At 37.9% G+C, this 18,305-nt stretch overlaps 1 protein-coding gene across 4 annotated transcripts in view; it reads right to left on the bottom strand.

Annotated features, from left to right (window-relative positions):
* POU6F2 (POU class 6 homeobox 2) overlaps positions 1 to 16,250 on the bottom strand; it is a 456,399-nt gene extending 440,149 nt beyond the window's left edge. For all 4 annotated transcript variants that reach the window (XM_075826933.1, XM_075826935.1, XM_075826934.1 and 1 more), the window contains exons 1-2: positions 16,184 to 16,250; positions 15,710 to 15,881 (exon numbers count right to left, since the gene is read on the bottom strand). In XM_075826933.1, the coding sequence (XP_075683048.1) occupies positions 15,710 to 15,881; positions 16,184 to 16,189 (178 nt within the window). In that variant the 5' untranslated portion in view covers positions 16,190 to 16,250. The remainder of the gene's footprint in view (positions 1 to 15,709; positions 15,882 to 16,183) is intronic.
* Between the last annotated feature and the right edge of the window lie 2,055 nt (positions 16,251 to 18,305).

Raw genomic sequence — 18,305 nt, 5'->3', positions numbered from 1 at the left:
TTATACTTACAAATAACTGCAATAAAATGAGGAGATGAGAACATGACTGTTCTGTTTCTTGGAAATATAAAGATAAAATGGAATCGCTTTGACTTTATTTGCTGCATGCAAATTGAAAAAAGAGTAAGGGCCGGTTCACATCAGCGTTCGCTTTCCGTTCAGGGGTTCCGTCGGAGGTTTCCGTCGGGTGCACTATTGATTCCGTCACAAAAACGGAAACCTGCCGGAATGGTGACAAACGGAAACCATTAGCAATGTTTCCGTCACAATTGATATCAATGGTGATGCAAGCAGAAGCTAAGGTTTCCGCTTGACTTTCCGTTGAGGGTTTCACCCGACGGAAACCTCAGACGGAACCCCTGAACGGAAAACCAACGTTGATGTGAACAGGCCCTAAGAGTATGTTCACACAGGGCGGATACACTGTGTAAGAGTACACCGCGTATCTGCCCTGGTCTCCGCAGGGAACTCCAGCCTTAAAACCGCACCAAATTGTGGTGCAGTTTTTCGGCCGGAATGTCTGCTGCTAAAAACAGCAGGTAAAAAAGTCTATACTTCCCTGTATCCATGGCGACGCGTCCCTTTAATGTCCTGCAGCCCGGCCTAATGGGATGACCTTTCATCCCATGTCACCGCTGCAGCTTGTGATTGGCTGCAGCAGTCACATGGGATGATACATCATCCCAGGAGGCCAGCTGGACGCAGGGGCATAGAGATCTGGGTAAGTATAGGTTATTTTTTTCCGAGTTGCGTTTTCTTGCGGCGGAATCACAGCTTTTCTGCCACAAACATCACAGCATCTGTTATTTGTAGCAGGTTTTGCCTCCACATTGAATTCAATGGGGGAAAACCCGCAACAGAAAACCAGTGATTTATAAATTTTTATCAATTTCTAAACTGAAATGCTGCGGATTAAAAAAACACACCGCAGGTCAATTTATGAACGCATTTTCAGCAGGTTTTGTGTGGATGAGATATGTTCAAATCTTATCCACTTTGCTGCTACAGTAATAAGCTGCAGATTTTCCACAATAAAATCTGTTGTAGAAAATCCCCACTATTTACGCTACGTGTGGACTTAGGGTATGTGCACACGACCTATTTTCAGACGTAATGGAGGCGTTTTACGCCTCAAAATATGCCTGAAAAGACGGCTCCAATACGTCGGCAAACATCTGCCCACTGCTTGCAATGGGTCTTACGATGTTCTGTGAAGACGAGGTGTAATTTTACGCGTCACTGTCAAAAGACGGCGCGTAAAATTACGCCCGCATCAAAGAAGTGCAGGACACTTCTTGGGATGTAATTGGAGCCGTTTTTCATTGACTCCATTGAAAAACAGCTCCAATTACATTCGTAATGGATGCCGCGAAAAACGCGTGCACTTGTAAAAAACGTCTGAATTCAGGAGCTGTTTTCGCCTAAAAACAGCTCCGTAACTTGAGACGTATTTTGCATTGCCGTGTGAATATACCCTAAACTTTATGGAGAAATTATATTTATACATAGCATACAGCATGACTAGATGTACACTTTATCCATTGGAATAATATTAGACGGCAAGGTCTGTTTACTTGCACAGAAACAGTGTCTATCTTGTCCATGCGCTGTGTCTGGTATTGCATTCACTTGAATGTGACTGAACTACAATACCAGACAGACTCTATGGGCAAGAATGGCACTGATTCTGCGGGGGGGGGGGGTGGCCTCGTGAAAGCCTTCTTCTAATTATAGTTAAAACAATTTTCAAAGCCCTATATCAGTGCACGCTCTACTTGACAGCTCCTTTATTATTTTCTATCTATCTAGAACTGGATATTTAGTTTTTGTGTAGAATGTTCCCCTCTTAGTTGTTGAATTGTAGATTGCCAAATTTGAACAGCCTTCTTTAATGTGACTCCGCATCCTAGCCTCTTCTCAGGAACGCAGAACCCAGCACTCAATTCCCCCTCATCCCCTCAAGAAGCGATTATTTCTTTGGACAATTCATCCTACTGTAGTTTACTAATGATATAGTGCTGGTAGGTTCCCGTTCATAGGAAAAAAAAAGATTGAGCCAATTGAGATGGCACCCCCTCTCTACAAGTTACACATACACCCAACCCTTGAATTCAATAAGAGCTAACTAATAACATAGTCACAACACGTATGTAATAAAAATGAGTAATTTTGGCCTCTGCTTTAATACATTCCCCAGTGCGGGGACCTATATAAATGTGCCAGTGGGGGGTATGATATAACCCCATCCAAGTATCCCACTGACATTTCATGAACACAAGTCAATAGAAAAAAAAATAATCACCATATTGGTAAATCATGGTACAATCATAGGTGGATACAAACTGCAAATAACTCCGCTGACTATCTCCCTTAAAGATTTAACCTAAATAACATACAGGCATGAAGCAATTTTTCTCTGTTCCATTCCACTTGATCCTGATATAGAACTACAGCACAGATTGAGGCTGGAAACAAGCACAAATCTGCCTGGCCTATCATTTACAGAGAAGTATTTCCATGATTTGATTTTATTATAACAAGAATCCACTCAAGAGTCATGTTTCAAGCAGATCTCTGAGATACAGCATAAAGAAAAAAGGAAACTTAGGGCACATGAAGAAAAAAATGACATTTATAAGTGCTGATTTCTTCCAGTCAGAGTGCTGCCGCTGACGTTAAAAATCAATAAGGCCGAATGAATGAGACTGCCAGTAGCTCAGCGAGAGATTACATATTTGGATAGAAACATGAATGGTAAACAGCACAGGGTTTTAAGGCAGGATCACATGCAATGAAATGGTAAATGGTGTGTATAATAGACTAGCAATCTACCCGTTCATGGGCGTCCGCAGGAATGCTGGGATTTGTTTAGGATCATATGCACTGTTTATAACTGTGTATAAAATTGATGCATGCAATACCATTTATATGCAGACTGCAGTAAAAATGAAAAGGAGAATACTAAGCACATAGTTAATGTTTCTGATATAAACATAAAATATCAAATAGAAAAAAGGGAAAAGATAAAAAAAAATATTATTTTCTCAAATGTATAACACAACTGTCGTAAAAAAAAAAATGAAATACCACAAAAACATTTGATGGCCAGAACACAGGGTTGTCAATCTTCCGTAAATTCCTTGACGTTCCGTAAAAATAGTGAACTTATTTCCAATGACCGTAAGAAAACTGATGTGTACGTTGTTTTTTTTAAGCTGGAGGAGATTGTACAGGTTATTATCATTGTAATAATCAACATTTTACAGTTCACAGTAAATACTGCTATTGAGTTCATATCAGTATATTAAGATATAGATATATAATACTTAGCATTTTTATAATGCATTATGGTTTTCCAATTTGTCAGTAAAAAATATTGGCTGTCGGGGATGTTTAGGTAAGTTGTCCAGAAAAAAAAAATCAGGTTTGCAATTCTGGCAGAACATGGGCTACATTTATAAAACGTAGTGCACAAGAACGATCCCACAGCTCACCAGTATTACCACACATGTATCACCTTAGTACCACCAGTTATTGTACTCTGTACTACAGGTTAGACATATAGGACAACTTTGCCCCTGATCCAGATTAAAATATTGATGAAGAGTCATAGGGCATTTTCATAAGTACATTTTATATCCCGGGATATTGCTGTAAACCATAACATAGATATAAACTCATATAAAAATATGCTATTAAAGGAGTTGCCTCATGTAGACAACCGCTCTTAAATGGAAGCTCGCACAGCAATCACCTGATCTCTATGGGTCCAGCTTCCCTAGCCCCCAGCAATCATCTGTTATCACAAGGGGAAGCCATGTCTGCCCAGACATTTCATGTAGAAATGAATGGCCATCCATGTAGTGCATTGACGGGCTGAGTTCAGAGCGTCTTTCCGATCTGGCTGATAATGGTTTGCGTCAAGGGGGGACCCCACATTATGTCTATATACCCTAATAGGACTGAGGTAATCTTAAATATATACAAAAAATGACATATAACAGTTTCTCACCCACTGAAACATTTAAAGTACCTCTCCTGTAAAGCAGTAAATATTCACTGTTTTCCTGTATTATACTCTGAAAATTATATATGTCATAGATGCATAAGTGCTTTTTTCTGTACTTCCTTCTGTTCTTGCCCTGGGAAGTAGCAAAGGAGTAGTGTAGCTACTATTGACAGCCATATAAGTGCATCCGGAGCCTCTGATTCTGTCATCCTGTCACCCATCTAACTAAGCATACACATGTGGGTCTGCACACACATAATTCCCTCATGTCTCCTCTATCTCATCCCTCCTGCCAGTCTGCTTAGTGTTACCCTTCTCATCCGTCATATGCAGAACATGATCGGCCATTACTGCAGAAAGGGAACTACTGGTATCACTAAGACAAGCGAGGACATAGCTACAATATCTGTGGCTAGACTTTTCCCTATTAAGTTAGCTTTTGCAATGGATTGTCTTGCCTGGAACAGAAGAGGTTGAAATAAAGGCAAGACAGACTATTTTAAATAAACAGATATCTATTGTGTTTCCTAAACTTATATAGATTCATTTGTGTCCCAATCGCCAAAATACACTGTCAAATTTCTGATTCTGCTTATAATTAAATACATATTGGGGAGCAGTTTATTAAGAGTGGCCCTTTTATATGCCAGTCTAAATAATAAATTAGTCGGCGTTAGACGCACCTAATTTATTTATTTAGAGGCGCTCACCTCTTAATAAATTAGGTGCGTCACTGGCTGTCCATGACCCAGAAAATCAAATCTACTCCAGTTATCAGCGCATAAAAAGGCCAGTCTTAATAAATTGCCCTCAATATGATTTAATTATAAGCAGAACCAGATATTTGGTACGTTTTTGCACAAATTGCAAATTTTCTATGACAGGCTTCATAAATTCCCCCTTTGTGTATCTGTTACAATATTATGTTTTAGAGAAGGTCTGTCTTTTGCATATATATGTATGCAGGTCATATAAACAAAACATATGTATAGATAATAGAATTACTGATAATGCAATTTCCTAGTAGGGGCTCCAAAGTTTGAAATTCCCCTTGTGGATGTAGCACAATCATATTAGAGTAATAGGTTAGAGATGAGCGTTTTTCACAAAATTTGTTTCAGATCAAATCGGCCGTCAGATTCTATTTGGTCCAAATAAATTCATTGTGAATCTAAAGTGCCCCGATTGCCCTGAAAACTCGTGCATGACACTCTGAGATCTTCCTGAAGAAGATTTATGAATGATGTGATGAAAATTGGTGATTTATAAATTAATGTTAGAATTGTATAGCTGCAGCAGCAGCACTCACTCACAGCAATGGCTGCCTGTCTAATTAACACACTGACACTGACTGGCTCCTATCTCTTTCCAAAATCTCTATCAAATTATTTTAAATCTATCTCTTCTCTTCTCCTCAACATGAAACACACCTACTGACAGTAATCCACTATCTATCTGCAGCATTTCCTGGCTGGGTTGTTTATAGTGGCTATGACTTTTATGACTGTTATCCACTGAGTTATCAGTGAGTCACACCTATACACCTCATAATTAAAGAGGCTCTGTCACCACATTATAAGTGACCTATATTGTACATGATGTGATCGGCGCTGTAATGTAGATTACAGCAGTGTTTTTTATTTTGAAAAACAATCATTTTTGACGGAGTTATGACCTATATTAGCTTTATGCTAATGAGTGTCTCAATGGACAACTGGGTGTGTTTTACTTTTTGACCAAGTGGGCGTTGTACAGAGGAGAGTATGACGCTGACCAATCAGTGACCAATCAGCGTCATACACTTCTCCCCATTCATTTACTCTGCACATAGCGATATAGCTATATCGCTATGTGCAGCCACATACACTAACATTACTGCAGTGTCCTGACAATAAACATACATTACCTCCACCCAGGACAGGATGTGTATTCAGAATCCTGACCACTTCTCTGCACTTCTCTGTGATTTACAGCATAGCAGGCGTAGTCTCGCGAGATTACGCTGTAAACTGTCATTTACTCGCTGTGCTGTGCTGTAGATCACAGAGAAGTGCAGAGAAGTGGTCAGGATTCTGAATACACATCACGTCCTGGCAGGAGGTAATGTCTCTTCATTGTCAGGACACTGCAGTAATGTTATAGTGTGTTTATGTGGCTGCACATAGCAATATAGCTATATTGCTATGTGCTGTGTAAATGAATGGAGAGAAGTGTATGACACTGATTGGTCAGCGTCGTACTCTCCTCTGTACAAACGCCCACTTGGCCAAAAATTAAAACACGCCCAGTTGTCAATTGAGAAACTCATTAGCATAAAGCTAATATAGGTCATAACTCCGTCAAAAATTATCGTTTTTGTAAATAAAAAACACTGCTGTAATCTACATACAGCGCCGGTCACATAATGTACAAGATAGGCCACTTACAATGTGGTGACAGAGCCTCTTTAACGGTGAAAGAGGGAGGGCTGCCTGCAAGTCCTTATAGGGAAGCCCGCCGGGCCACCACTCGTGGCCACGTGATCCTTCTTCTCTGTCTTCTTCTGATCTGTAAAATGGCAGCCGCCATGTGTCATTTCATGCAGGATGCATCCCGATAGTTTGGATTCGTTTAAATTCAAAACTTTGAAAATTCGTAACGAATTTGATTGATGTAGAATCGATTCGCTCATCTATAGTAATAGGCTATGTGTTCAAACATTTGGTTAAATTAACCATCACACGCTCAGTCCTTCCAATGCTTATCACTGCAGTACTGATTGTTCAGATTGTCTTTTTTTGCATCGGCGATGGTGGCTCTGTTAGGAGCCTCCGTCACACATTTTGTTTAAAATCCCGGACAAAATAGGGCAGCATGCAGTGCTATTTTGTCTGGTAAAATGATGGAAACAAATGGGTTCCGACAGGCGCTGTCCGTGTCCCTCATGTGACAGATCTGTCACTGCCGTCATTTTTGTTGCTCTGTTCCTATGATGGAGCAGAACAATGGAAATGAACAACGCAGATGTGAACAGAGTCTTACTTACCCTGCTAATGTTGCTTATGCAGAGCACAAAAAGGCAAGGTCATAGGATATGCATATGTGTTTTATTTTTTTATACTTCCCATGTACATCTACAGAAAGGATTTTTTCAAAACTGTCTGTTTTCCAGCATGCCCTGGCTCCATGCTGTGCGCAGATTTTACTTTCAGGAACAGTTTATGTATTATTATGTCCAAATGTGCCATTAGTCGCTCAAAATAGCCGTTGTGACCACAACCTGCACATTACCCCTTGCTTCAAACCTTATTTTACACATAATTTGTGCAAACCCATAAAAATGTACAATAACCTTTGTCATGGCTAACAAATCAAAATATAATATCTGTTGAATAATGTTATCAAAACATAAAAATGCTACATAATATACTGTATAGATTTAAAGAGGGCCAGTCAGTGGAAACACATATGCATGTTTGTTTATGTGTGATTTTATGAGGTGTGTGCGTGTGTATGTGTGCGTGTGCATGTGCGTGTGTGTGTGTGTGTGTGTGTGTATGTGTATGTGTGTGTGTCTGTGTGTGTATATAAATATGTAAGTGTGTTTTTACTGGATGTAGAATGCATTCGAAAAGTCTTCAGACCCTTTTGTTATTTTGAGGCCTTGTGCTAAAAAAAGCCTAAACATTTTTTTCCCCATTATTCTGCACTTAATACCCCATAATGACATAGTAAAAACAGAATATTAGTAATCGTTGCTTATTTATTGAAAGGGAAAAACTCAAATATTGCATTGACATAAGTATGCAGACCGTTTACTCAGTACTTAGTTGAAGAACCTTTCAGGTTGGATGGGGACCATCGGTGTGCAGCCATTTTCAGGTCTCTTTAGAGATGTTCGATTGGGTTCGAGTCAGGGCTGGGCCACTCAAGGACAATCACAAAATTTTCCCTAAGCCATTCCTGTGTTGTCTTGACTGTGTGTTTAGGGTCATTGTCTTGTTGGAAGGTGACCCTTCGGCCTAGTCTGAGGTCCAGAGCATTCTGGACCAGGTTTTCATTAATAATATCTCTGTACTTTGCTCCATTCATCTATTCCTCAACCCTGACCAGTCTCCCTGTACCTGCCCCTGAAAAACGCCCCCACAGCATGATGCTGCCACCACCATGCTTCACTGTAGACATGGTATTGGACAGGTGATGAGCAGTGCCAGGTTTCCTCCAGACATGACGCTTAGAATTGAGGCCAAAAAGTTCAAACTTGTTTTCATCAGACCACAAAATCTTGTTTCTCACAGTCAGAGCCCTTCAGGTGCTGTTTTTCAAACTCCAGATGGGCTTTCATGTGTTTTTTTTTTACTGAGGAGAGGCTTCTTTCTGGCCATTCTGCCATAAAGCCCAGATTGATGGAGTGCTGCAGTGATGATTGACCTTCTGGAAGTTTCTCCCATCTGCACACAGGATCTTTGGAGCTCAGCCAGAGTGACCATTGGGTTTTTGGTCACCTCTCTTACTAAGGCCCTTCTCCCCCGACTACTTAGTTTGGTGGGGTGGCCAACTCATTTAAGAATTATGGAAGCCACTGTGCTCTTGGAAACTTCCAGTGCAGCAGAAATATTTTCGTATCCTTCTCCAGATCTGTGCATCCACACAATCCTGTCTCTGAGCTCTACAGGCAGTTCTTTCCTCCTCATGGCTTGGTTTTTTCTCTGATATGCATTGTCAGCTATGAGACCTTATATAGACAGGGGTGTGTCTTTCCAAATCGTGTCCAATCAAGTTAATTTATCACAGGTGGACTCCAATCAAGGTGTAGAAACATTTCAAAGATGATCTAGAGAAATGGGAGGCCCCCAGAGATAAATTTCAAGTGACATAGCAAACGGTCTGAATACTTATGTCCATGCGAAATTTGAGTTTTTCATAACTCATTTTGCAATTAATAAAATTTGCAAAAATTACTAAAATTCTGTTTTCACTTTGTCATTATGGGATGTGGAGTACAGAATGATGGGAACATTTTTTTATTTTATTTTAGCACAAAGCCTCAACATAACAAAATGTGAAAAAAGTGAAAGGGCCTGAAGACATTCTGAATTCAGTGAATATGTGTGTATTTGTATATGGGTGTGTGCCTATATTTATAGATCTATGTAGATGTGTGTATGTGTGCTATTACTTTACAATATGTGTGTGTATGTATATCATTGTACATATATTTATATGTGTGTATGTTGCTGAATGTGTGTCTATATTGGATATACACACACACACACAATTTTTATATATATATATATATATATATATATATATATATATATATATATATATCTCCAAAAAAATGAAGAGGCAGCACTCCAAGGAAATTGGTGAAAAAAAGTGGTGTGTTTATTCACCCCAGGCAGGCAACATTTCGATTCGTCTCCATGGGATCTTTGTCAAGGCTTGGCAAAGATCCCATAGAAACGGATCGAAACGGCTGTCACTGTGCTGCTTTACTCTTTTTCTCATTTTATTTATATATATATATATATATATATATATATATATATATATATGTGTGTATATATATATAAGTGAAACAGTGTATGTATGTTTTTATGCTGTATTCGTGTATATGCAAATGGTGTGTTTATACTGTACATATAGATGTTTGTGTATGTATGCGGGTGTTTGCTCATACTGTGCATGTGAGTATATGTGTATCAATGTATGCCTATATTGTACAGAAGTTTGTGCATTTACCATTATCCTATATGTGATATTTTTTATATATATATATATATATATATATATATATCTCAAATATCAAAAAGAGAGACCTCGAATGGATCTTCAGACTAAACACTCTCACACCTTACAGCCTGAATGCCGGTTTCAAATTGGCTGGTGCAGGATTGGGGTGACTTGCCCTGTGGTCCACTGCCGTATAGGTCCTTATTTTTCTCTCATAGGTTTGGACGCTTGTTGACATATGACTGATTTTGTTAATCTTATTTTCTTCTCTTTTCTTTGTTTAGAAACGTTTATGAAAAGTTCACACTGGATGGAAAAGACTCACCCATAGTGGACACACATAGTCTGTTCTGTATGTAGAAACTGTATATTTCTATATTTTCCCCTTTTATATATCAGTTTGCCACTCTATTTACTTATTCTTGTCTCTACCTTTGTACCGGATCTTTTTATGTTTTGTACTATATTCTCACCCACCAAAGTGCACCACCATACCCTCTGCTGTAGAATAAGTATGTGTTACCTTATCCTTGAAGGGTTGCATCACGACATGCCTTTGGTAGCCCATTAGACTTCTCCCCATGCTTTACATAACCGATGATGTGCTCCACACTAAGTGGCGTCCCTGCACTGTGTGACACACCTTGCTCTTGGGCTTTAGGTGCTCTATTGGTACGCTTACTTTACTACTGAATATTTACACAGTTATTGCTGTGCTCATGGCATATCACATATCTGTATGCCATTACCTCCCATCTTTTTGCCCTTTAATAAGTGGTCCTTAGTGATCAATTAATAGTGCCTGTGGGTTTATCCTTTTGTATATTTCGCCACTGTGTTATTTCACATTATACCCCTAGATGGTGCTTGATATAATACCAACTTCTCATATACATTGCATTGTTTGTAATGCTTTTTTCCCTCTCAAAAATGGCGCCTGCTGTCTCATGTTGCCATGATCTGGTACATCTCTAGACTCCTCTGACTCACTCTGTTCACCCTCGCCTTCGCCGGACAGTTCTACATGTCATAACCGTTTAGATAAGTGTGCGCATGCTCTACATGCGTCTGATTTTCACAGCATGCGCCCATGCACAGTATTGATGTAGAGAGGCCGCTATAGTGTGTCCACCAGGTGGTGAGTACAATCCTGCCGTAAATATTACCCACTGCTGATTACACAGAGCTGATGCCCTCTTGATGTAATTATAGCTTTATTGCACATTATGGCATTGTTTTACAGCACTTTTACTACACAGTTTATGTATAATATATGAATTTACTGTTTGCACATGAAGTTTGCAGGACATACAGCATTTTGCATATAATTACACTTATAGATGCATATATTTTTATATTCTGTATTTATTAACTCATGTAAATTGCTGATTGATTCACTGTAAATATATATATATATATATATATATATATATATACATGTGTGTGTGTGTGTGTGTGTGTGTGTGTGTGTGTTTTTATATATAACGTAACAAAAGACACTAGTTACATTGCTTTCTACCGCAAGGGAGCTTGCAATCTAATTTCGCTACTACAGACAAACACACAATCATACTGGCCCATTTCATTGTGATCGTTCTATGCCTATTGCACTCCTAATACATTTGTGCACTGTAGGATGAAACCAATGCAAACATGACAAATATATACTGTAGACATATAAACTCTATGGAGACAATGCCCAGGCTGAATGTATGACCTTAGAGATACAAGACAGCAATGTTTCCCACTATGCTACTCAATGGGAAGAATGTAAAGTTATCAGACGTAGAAAAGCTGCAAACGTCACAAAAGTCGCAATTTGGGGTAAAAATTTCAACTTTTATGCCATTACCGTCACTTTTCTAGCTTAGCGGAATGGAACCGAGCCAACTGCATCCCAAAAAATGTATCATAATTTATGCCAGTGTCTGGCGTAAACTATGACACGAATCTACACCAGCTCATGGCTGGCATAGAACATCCAGAGAAATGTGCATAATTTATTAAGAGCCCTTAGTTTCTTAATAAATTAGACAAACTTTACCCCAACTTTCTTTATATTAGGACTGATGTATGAAATGCCAGTCTTAATAAATTCCCCCTATGTGTTTCCCCTAGCAGCAAGAAAGCAGGTATTGTGTAAATATATGGCACGAAAATCATCATCACGTTATATGTGTTATATATCTTGACATATTACGCAAAGTATACATTGTCACTGAAATGTACTCTACTTTCCCTACACATTTTCTGTTCAGTCTACATCTTTATAATGAAAACAAAATATCCTGAATAAATGCATTTTCTGCCCTCACAAACTGTCTGAAAATTCACGGTTGAGAAAGAGTTTAGAACTCTGATACATATAAAACCTTTTCAACCTAATGTCGCCTTCTGCATAGTTGAAGCAAAATATTAATTTTAACCGGGAGCTTATTATGGCAATGGTGACATTACCTCTAGTAGTTGCAGGTTGCATAGTATTAACAAATAACACCCTTTTAACTTTCTAATATACCTTATGTGGAAATGCAGCCCTTTAGCTTAGCTTTCGGGTATCAAAGCGGGTATCAAGGACCCCTTTAAGACAAAAGCACTGCCCACTTGTTTGATGGGCAGGACTTCATATTACTATAGTTCTATGGAGGATTGAAAAAAAAGCCTGACAATTAACTTTTACAAGTCATTTGTTTCCTAACTTTAGCAAAACTTAAATACTCTGTACTCTTTAACTCTGTGTTAGCCAAGGTATTCAAGGACCCGGGACTGTTTGATGTAGAAACTAGGAAATCTTCAAGTGAAAGAGTTAAAATATATCTTTAAGAACGGTATTGGGGATCTATGTGTTTTTTAGGTCTTAGAAAGAGTAAAGTGCTGTAGGAGACATTTCTAGAATCACTGCATTGGCGATTATATGGCACTGACATTATAAACAAAATACTGAGTAACCAATTTAATAACATGAAGCTAGTATCTAACAAGTTGGCCTGTATGAGAATGACAATAATGTCACACACATCTCCACGTCTTTCTGTTTGCAAACATATTAGACGAGTAATAAAGAAAACGCGACAATATGTTGTAAAACGATTATTTGAAAGGCCTTATTTATGTCCATCTAGTAACTCACATAGATTACATTGTCTTTTGTGACATACTGTATCTAAAGATTTTCTAAAAGACCTGTAAAATACAAAGCTTGTTGTGATGTTATCCTTTGTATGCTGTATCAGTTCATTACTAGGTGGTGCAGTCACTACACGTGAAGAAAGGAGATTTTAAAAGACATAGAGCTAGAAATATATAGAAACATACGTGTGTGTGTATGTATGTATGTATGTATGTATGTATATATATATATATATGTATATATTTATTTATTTAATCACGTCCAGTTTTTGTGAATCCTATAATATTTCCCTAACGCAAGGAAGCTGACACATCCATAAAGCCCTAAGAAGTTATCCTGCACGTGGATTCACTGCCACATGTAGGGTTAGTCACTGATTCCATACTAACACAAAACTACTAACTATGCCTATAGTAAACTCAAGAAATCGTAAACATTTTTTACATTTAATTACATACATTCCGTTATATTTTTAATTCTACATACTTGCTGAACTGACGGCAAATAGTAGCAGAAATGATAATATGACGGAATGACATGTACATATGCTTGAGTGTGTGGAGTGTGCACCCAGTTGTCATCACTGTCCACTCAGCTTATGTCCATTCATATCATGATTAGCACAGGGTATACAGGGTATACGGGGTACAACAAAATACTAAAATGCTCATTGTGAACATGGTAAATTGTTAGACGTGCATATAAATATTTACTACACTATATATATATATATATATATATATATATATATATATATATATATATATATACAGTGTATATATATAGTGCACTGTAGGATGAAACCTATGCAAACATGACAAATATATAGACATATAAACTCTATGGAGACAATGCCCAGGTTGAATGTATGACCTTAGAGATACAAGACAGCAATGTTTCCCACTATGCTACTCAATGGGAAGAATGTAAAGTTATCGGACGTAGAAAAGCTGCAAACGTCACAGAAGTCGCAATTTGGAGTAAAGACCTGCGTGCGTGTATGTGTATGTATGTATGTATGTATGTATGTATGTATATATATATATATATATATATATATATATTATATACACACAAACACGTACTGTTTTCTGTAGGAATCTGTTAGTACATAAGATGGAACCACACTGTAAAATGTGTACAGTGGATCCGCCATTTGGACCGTTTCAATTTACTTTCTACTGCTGTCATGAAGTAAACTACTTGTGTCCGTTCATGTTTTATAAGATATATTTCAGTACACCGATCTTATATCTTACATTGCAAGAATGCTTATAGTAAGTAAATGAAAGCAACTAAATAATCTAATTTATTGTTGAGTACATTATGGATCACATAGTTAACATATACAATATACTGTACACATTACACTGCCTAAAATCACTTGAACATAAATCACCTTTCCCACAGAAAGAACTGAATAATCACACCAGGAGCTACCTGACTATGCGATATATATAAAAGTATATAAAAAAGTAAGACTTTTATGACATGCACTACCCAAGGTCACAGTAAGTTAAAGTATTTTTAAATGGGATATAGGGTACTTTGATATGGTGAACAGGTAGAGAGAATGACTCTATTACTGTATACAATGAACAAGCAAATAACAACAAAAAAATGTACACCTAGAAAGTGCAGGATAAGTATATTTTTTTCTTGTTTCACTCACAATTTTTAACAACCTACATGTGAAAGTATTAACGATAACTTAGAAAGACATAAAAAATACAGAATTTGACTAATTCTAAGTTAAAACCTGATTTATTAAATTGTCTTAAAGCACTGCATGCAAATATAAAATGTAAGTTTTTCTTTTACAATTCTGAAAGCAAAAACAAAGTTTGTTAACAAACATATTAGTAATTAATTATTATTATTTTTATTTTTGGGTACATTTTACATACAAATATATATTTAATCTTTATATAATTATATAATCGCTAATTTAGATTTTTATTAATACAAACAAGTTACAATTAGAAAAAAAATTACTTTTATATATTAGATTTGAGGATCTCGTTTTCAGGCCTAATTAAAAATATTTTAAAAATCTGACGATGACAATTTGCTTTAACTTAAAAAAAAAAATCAATGTGGAACAGAAATAAATGAACAGAAAATGCTTCTTGATTACCTCATCTCAACCCGAAAATAAGACCTTGAAGCCTGATATATCTTGTGTGAGCGATATCATTCACCCTAGCCTTTGCTGTTCTTTGTAATTGGAGATCACAGGTGCTAGAGTGGACTTCTACTATGCTATCCATTTGAATGACAAATGCCTGTGAAAAAGTGGAATACACCACACGCTACTCTACCAGTAGTAGGAGCAGCATTATACGCATGAAAATCCTTATATCGGGGGCTTTCTTATCATTATCTTTCCCAATTTAGGCCACGGCAGTTATGTCTTAAACTTGCAAACAAATTCCATACTCCTGTATAACAGCACTTACAATACAAATACAGTCTAACACCTGGTCGAACAATATGATAAAAAAAAATAAGCTCAAGATTAAAACAAATAAAAAATAATGACAAAAAAAATCATATAAAAATTAAAAGTGACGGGAAAGATTTAGGTTTTAAAATAGAGTTTTTAGTTTGCTACAAGATCTATATTCATGCACTGAAGGCCGAACTGGCCTGGATTGGGTTAATCAGAGACTAGCTTGCTTTACGTCGCATATGACCGTAATGTTTTAACATCACACATTCTTTTAACATATACAATAGGACATAAAGTGCAAATCTTAGTCAAAGAAGCAAATAACACTACATAATAATAAGAGGGGACACCGGTGTCTTGGACAGCATGGTACAAGTGAAATTAAATACCTAGACAGACTTACCGAAGAGCTTGCTGGGAGTGTCCTCACCATCATTTGATTCCACAGGAGCAAGCAGGGGCTCGTTCAGCTCACTGTCTGAAGTAGCTGCCTTGTCCTCACCTCTCGACTCTGCATTCATCTCACTCCGCAGCAGCAGCAAGGGCTTACTGACTTTTCCGGCTATCATTGGATCCTAGTGATGGGGGGGGGGAAATAAAGAGTGAGCAAAATAAGGAACCAAAGTGGATGCTACTGTGTTAGTACACTCACTCCAACACCTTCCCCCTCGCCGTCTCTCCTTTACACACACATACACACACACCGTCTCTCTTATCTCCCCAGCTGCTCCTGTTGTTATTGCTGGCTGCAGTCAAGTGAAGAGCTATTACAGATCCAATGAGTTTTCCATTACACCCCACCCTATTAAAGCGCAACTATCATGTGAAGGATTCAGAATGCTTTCGGGAGAGCGAACTTCTTTGAAAGCATGCTTACAATCATCTTTGTAAATGCATGATATGCTGGGTTGGCTCCTCAGTTGACAGTACAGCAAAAAGGCACCCCTGGCTGTATGAAGAGATCCCCTCACATATTGCACCAGAGCGTAATTATACACTTCCACAAAGTACCTGCCTCCCTCCTGTCATTCTCTCTGCCCCCTTCTACCCCCTTACACTGCCTTAGAATTAGGCAAACGCCTTCTCGTTGCAAAGTGATTAACCTGGCATTAACATTGGCAACGACACATAATGAGACGTGATTCCCAAATAAACAAATCAATATCTTTCTAGCAGGGAGATCCTATATGTTTTGGGAAATGTTGATGACGGGTATGAATGATTATAAACTTTATCTTTTTGTCTACTCCTGTTTAGTGCTGAAAGGGACAGCAGTCTTTTGAAAGCAGTGCAGCCTATTGAAACAGACTGCAGCTTATTGGAAGGGTCAGCTCCCCACTGAAGGGTCAGATGAGTATTGTGCTAAATCCAGAGATTACAATGACTGTGTTTGCACCGTCACAACATACACACATTGCAAGCAAAGCTACAAAGAGAACTTACAATTAAAACTCTCATTACATTATTACAACTATTAATACTTGCTACATGCTAGGTAGTTTTGTGGCGCTTTAGATCTGAGAGGAGGCAGGCAGCAAATACAAACCAGCGTCACCTAGGCTTGAAAGTTCAAGTGCAAAATCATACTAGCCATTTTTATTTCAGGACAATAAAGAAGTTCCCAATCTACACATTATCCAGTTTCTTTTTGCACCAAAACAACTACAAAAACTTTATGCCCAAAAAAACTGGCGTAAATGCAATATATTATATTATTTTAGCCGTTTACCTATATACTTCAAATCATTAATAGCGAAAATCAGAAAAAAATAGCAATAATACTTACAAAATAATCACAATTGTTCTTATTTCTGTAGCATTAAGGCCCCAAAAGGTAGGAATAAAATGTACTTGGCGATCGGATCTGTTTTCCTAATCTCAGTCAGAGGCCATTATGGGGTCATAGGCTCTTCCACAATTTTTCTATTCCCTGTGCATAGTTCTACAGATTTTTGTGGTGGATATCAAGACACTAATGAAATAAATAGACAAATAGGGACGGAGGTACAAATGACCCTGTGGTGTTATCTGTCAGCTATTTATTGCTAAGTTCATGCCTAAATGACTCTAATGTAGAGAACAGGTGACCAGCGTGGTAGGAGGTGGGCTAGGATGCTCCTAATACCCCATCATCACATTGGTCGATGCGTGCCTGTGGGTTCTTTAATGTATTCATGTCTGAAAACTGAATTTGATATGACACATGATAATCTATGAAAATGTTAATCAATACAAATAGTTTAAGCTGTCATCAAATGCACTTCTTTAGTCAATACTCATATTGCTGCAAACAATGTCACTGTCACCGAGGCTTAATTTGCACAGCACTTAAATATTGGAGTCTGTGCATCAGTGCACTCCTCTTGAAATACTGTAGGTAAACACATTTTCTCCCTATTTAAGGCTAGAGCACTCAGCATGCATTTAGCTGAGTCGAATCCGACCGTTTGAATACCTTGATAGGTCCACTGGAGGGCAAAATTAATACTTAATTGAATCTCACAGTCATCAAAATAATCAATACTTTTTTATTATTTATTCTTTACAGTCTGTTGACTGTTTCAAACCTCCGAGGGGATGGTGGAAAGGATTCATGGCTTTGAAACACTGTCATTTAACAAGGTAATTTTCAGCGGAGCATTAGGGGTTGTGAAACATATAATAAAACAAAAATGGTGGCTTATAATAGGAAGAAAGAAAAGAATTATATTTCTGCCATCTAATAAAACAAGATAAATAAAAAAAAGCTGGTGCAGAGAGAAAGGAAAATAAAAAGGGGGGAGGGAGGTTGAAGGGAGAAGGAGAACGAGGATAGGTAGGAGCTGGGTTTTGAAAGGTTTTATCATATCAAGAGCAGAGCTGAGCTTTCATAATGCTGACATTTCTCATCCTGACAATCCTAAACAAGTGAAAAGGATGGGATCGCTGATATCATCTTTCATCACATCCTCCAGCTTAAGAACCAACATGACAGGTCCTCTTCCCTATACACTGTTAAT

The sequence above is a fragment of the Rhinoderma darwinii genome, chromosome 5 (genome assembly GCF_050947455.1).
Source record: "Rhinoderma darwinii isolate aRhiDar2 chromosome 5, aRhiDar2.hap1, whole genome shotgun sequence".
NCBI lineage: Eukaryota > Metazoa > Chordata > Amphibia > Anura > Rhinodermatidae > Rhinoderma > Rhinoderma darwinii.
Note: the sequence above shows the minus strand (reverse complement) of the source record. Positions and strands in the feature narration are given on the sequence as shown.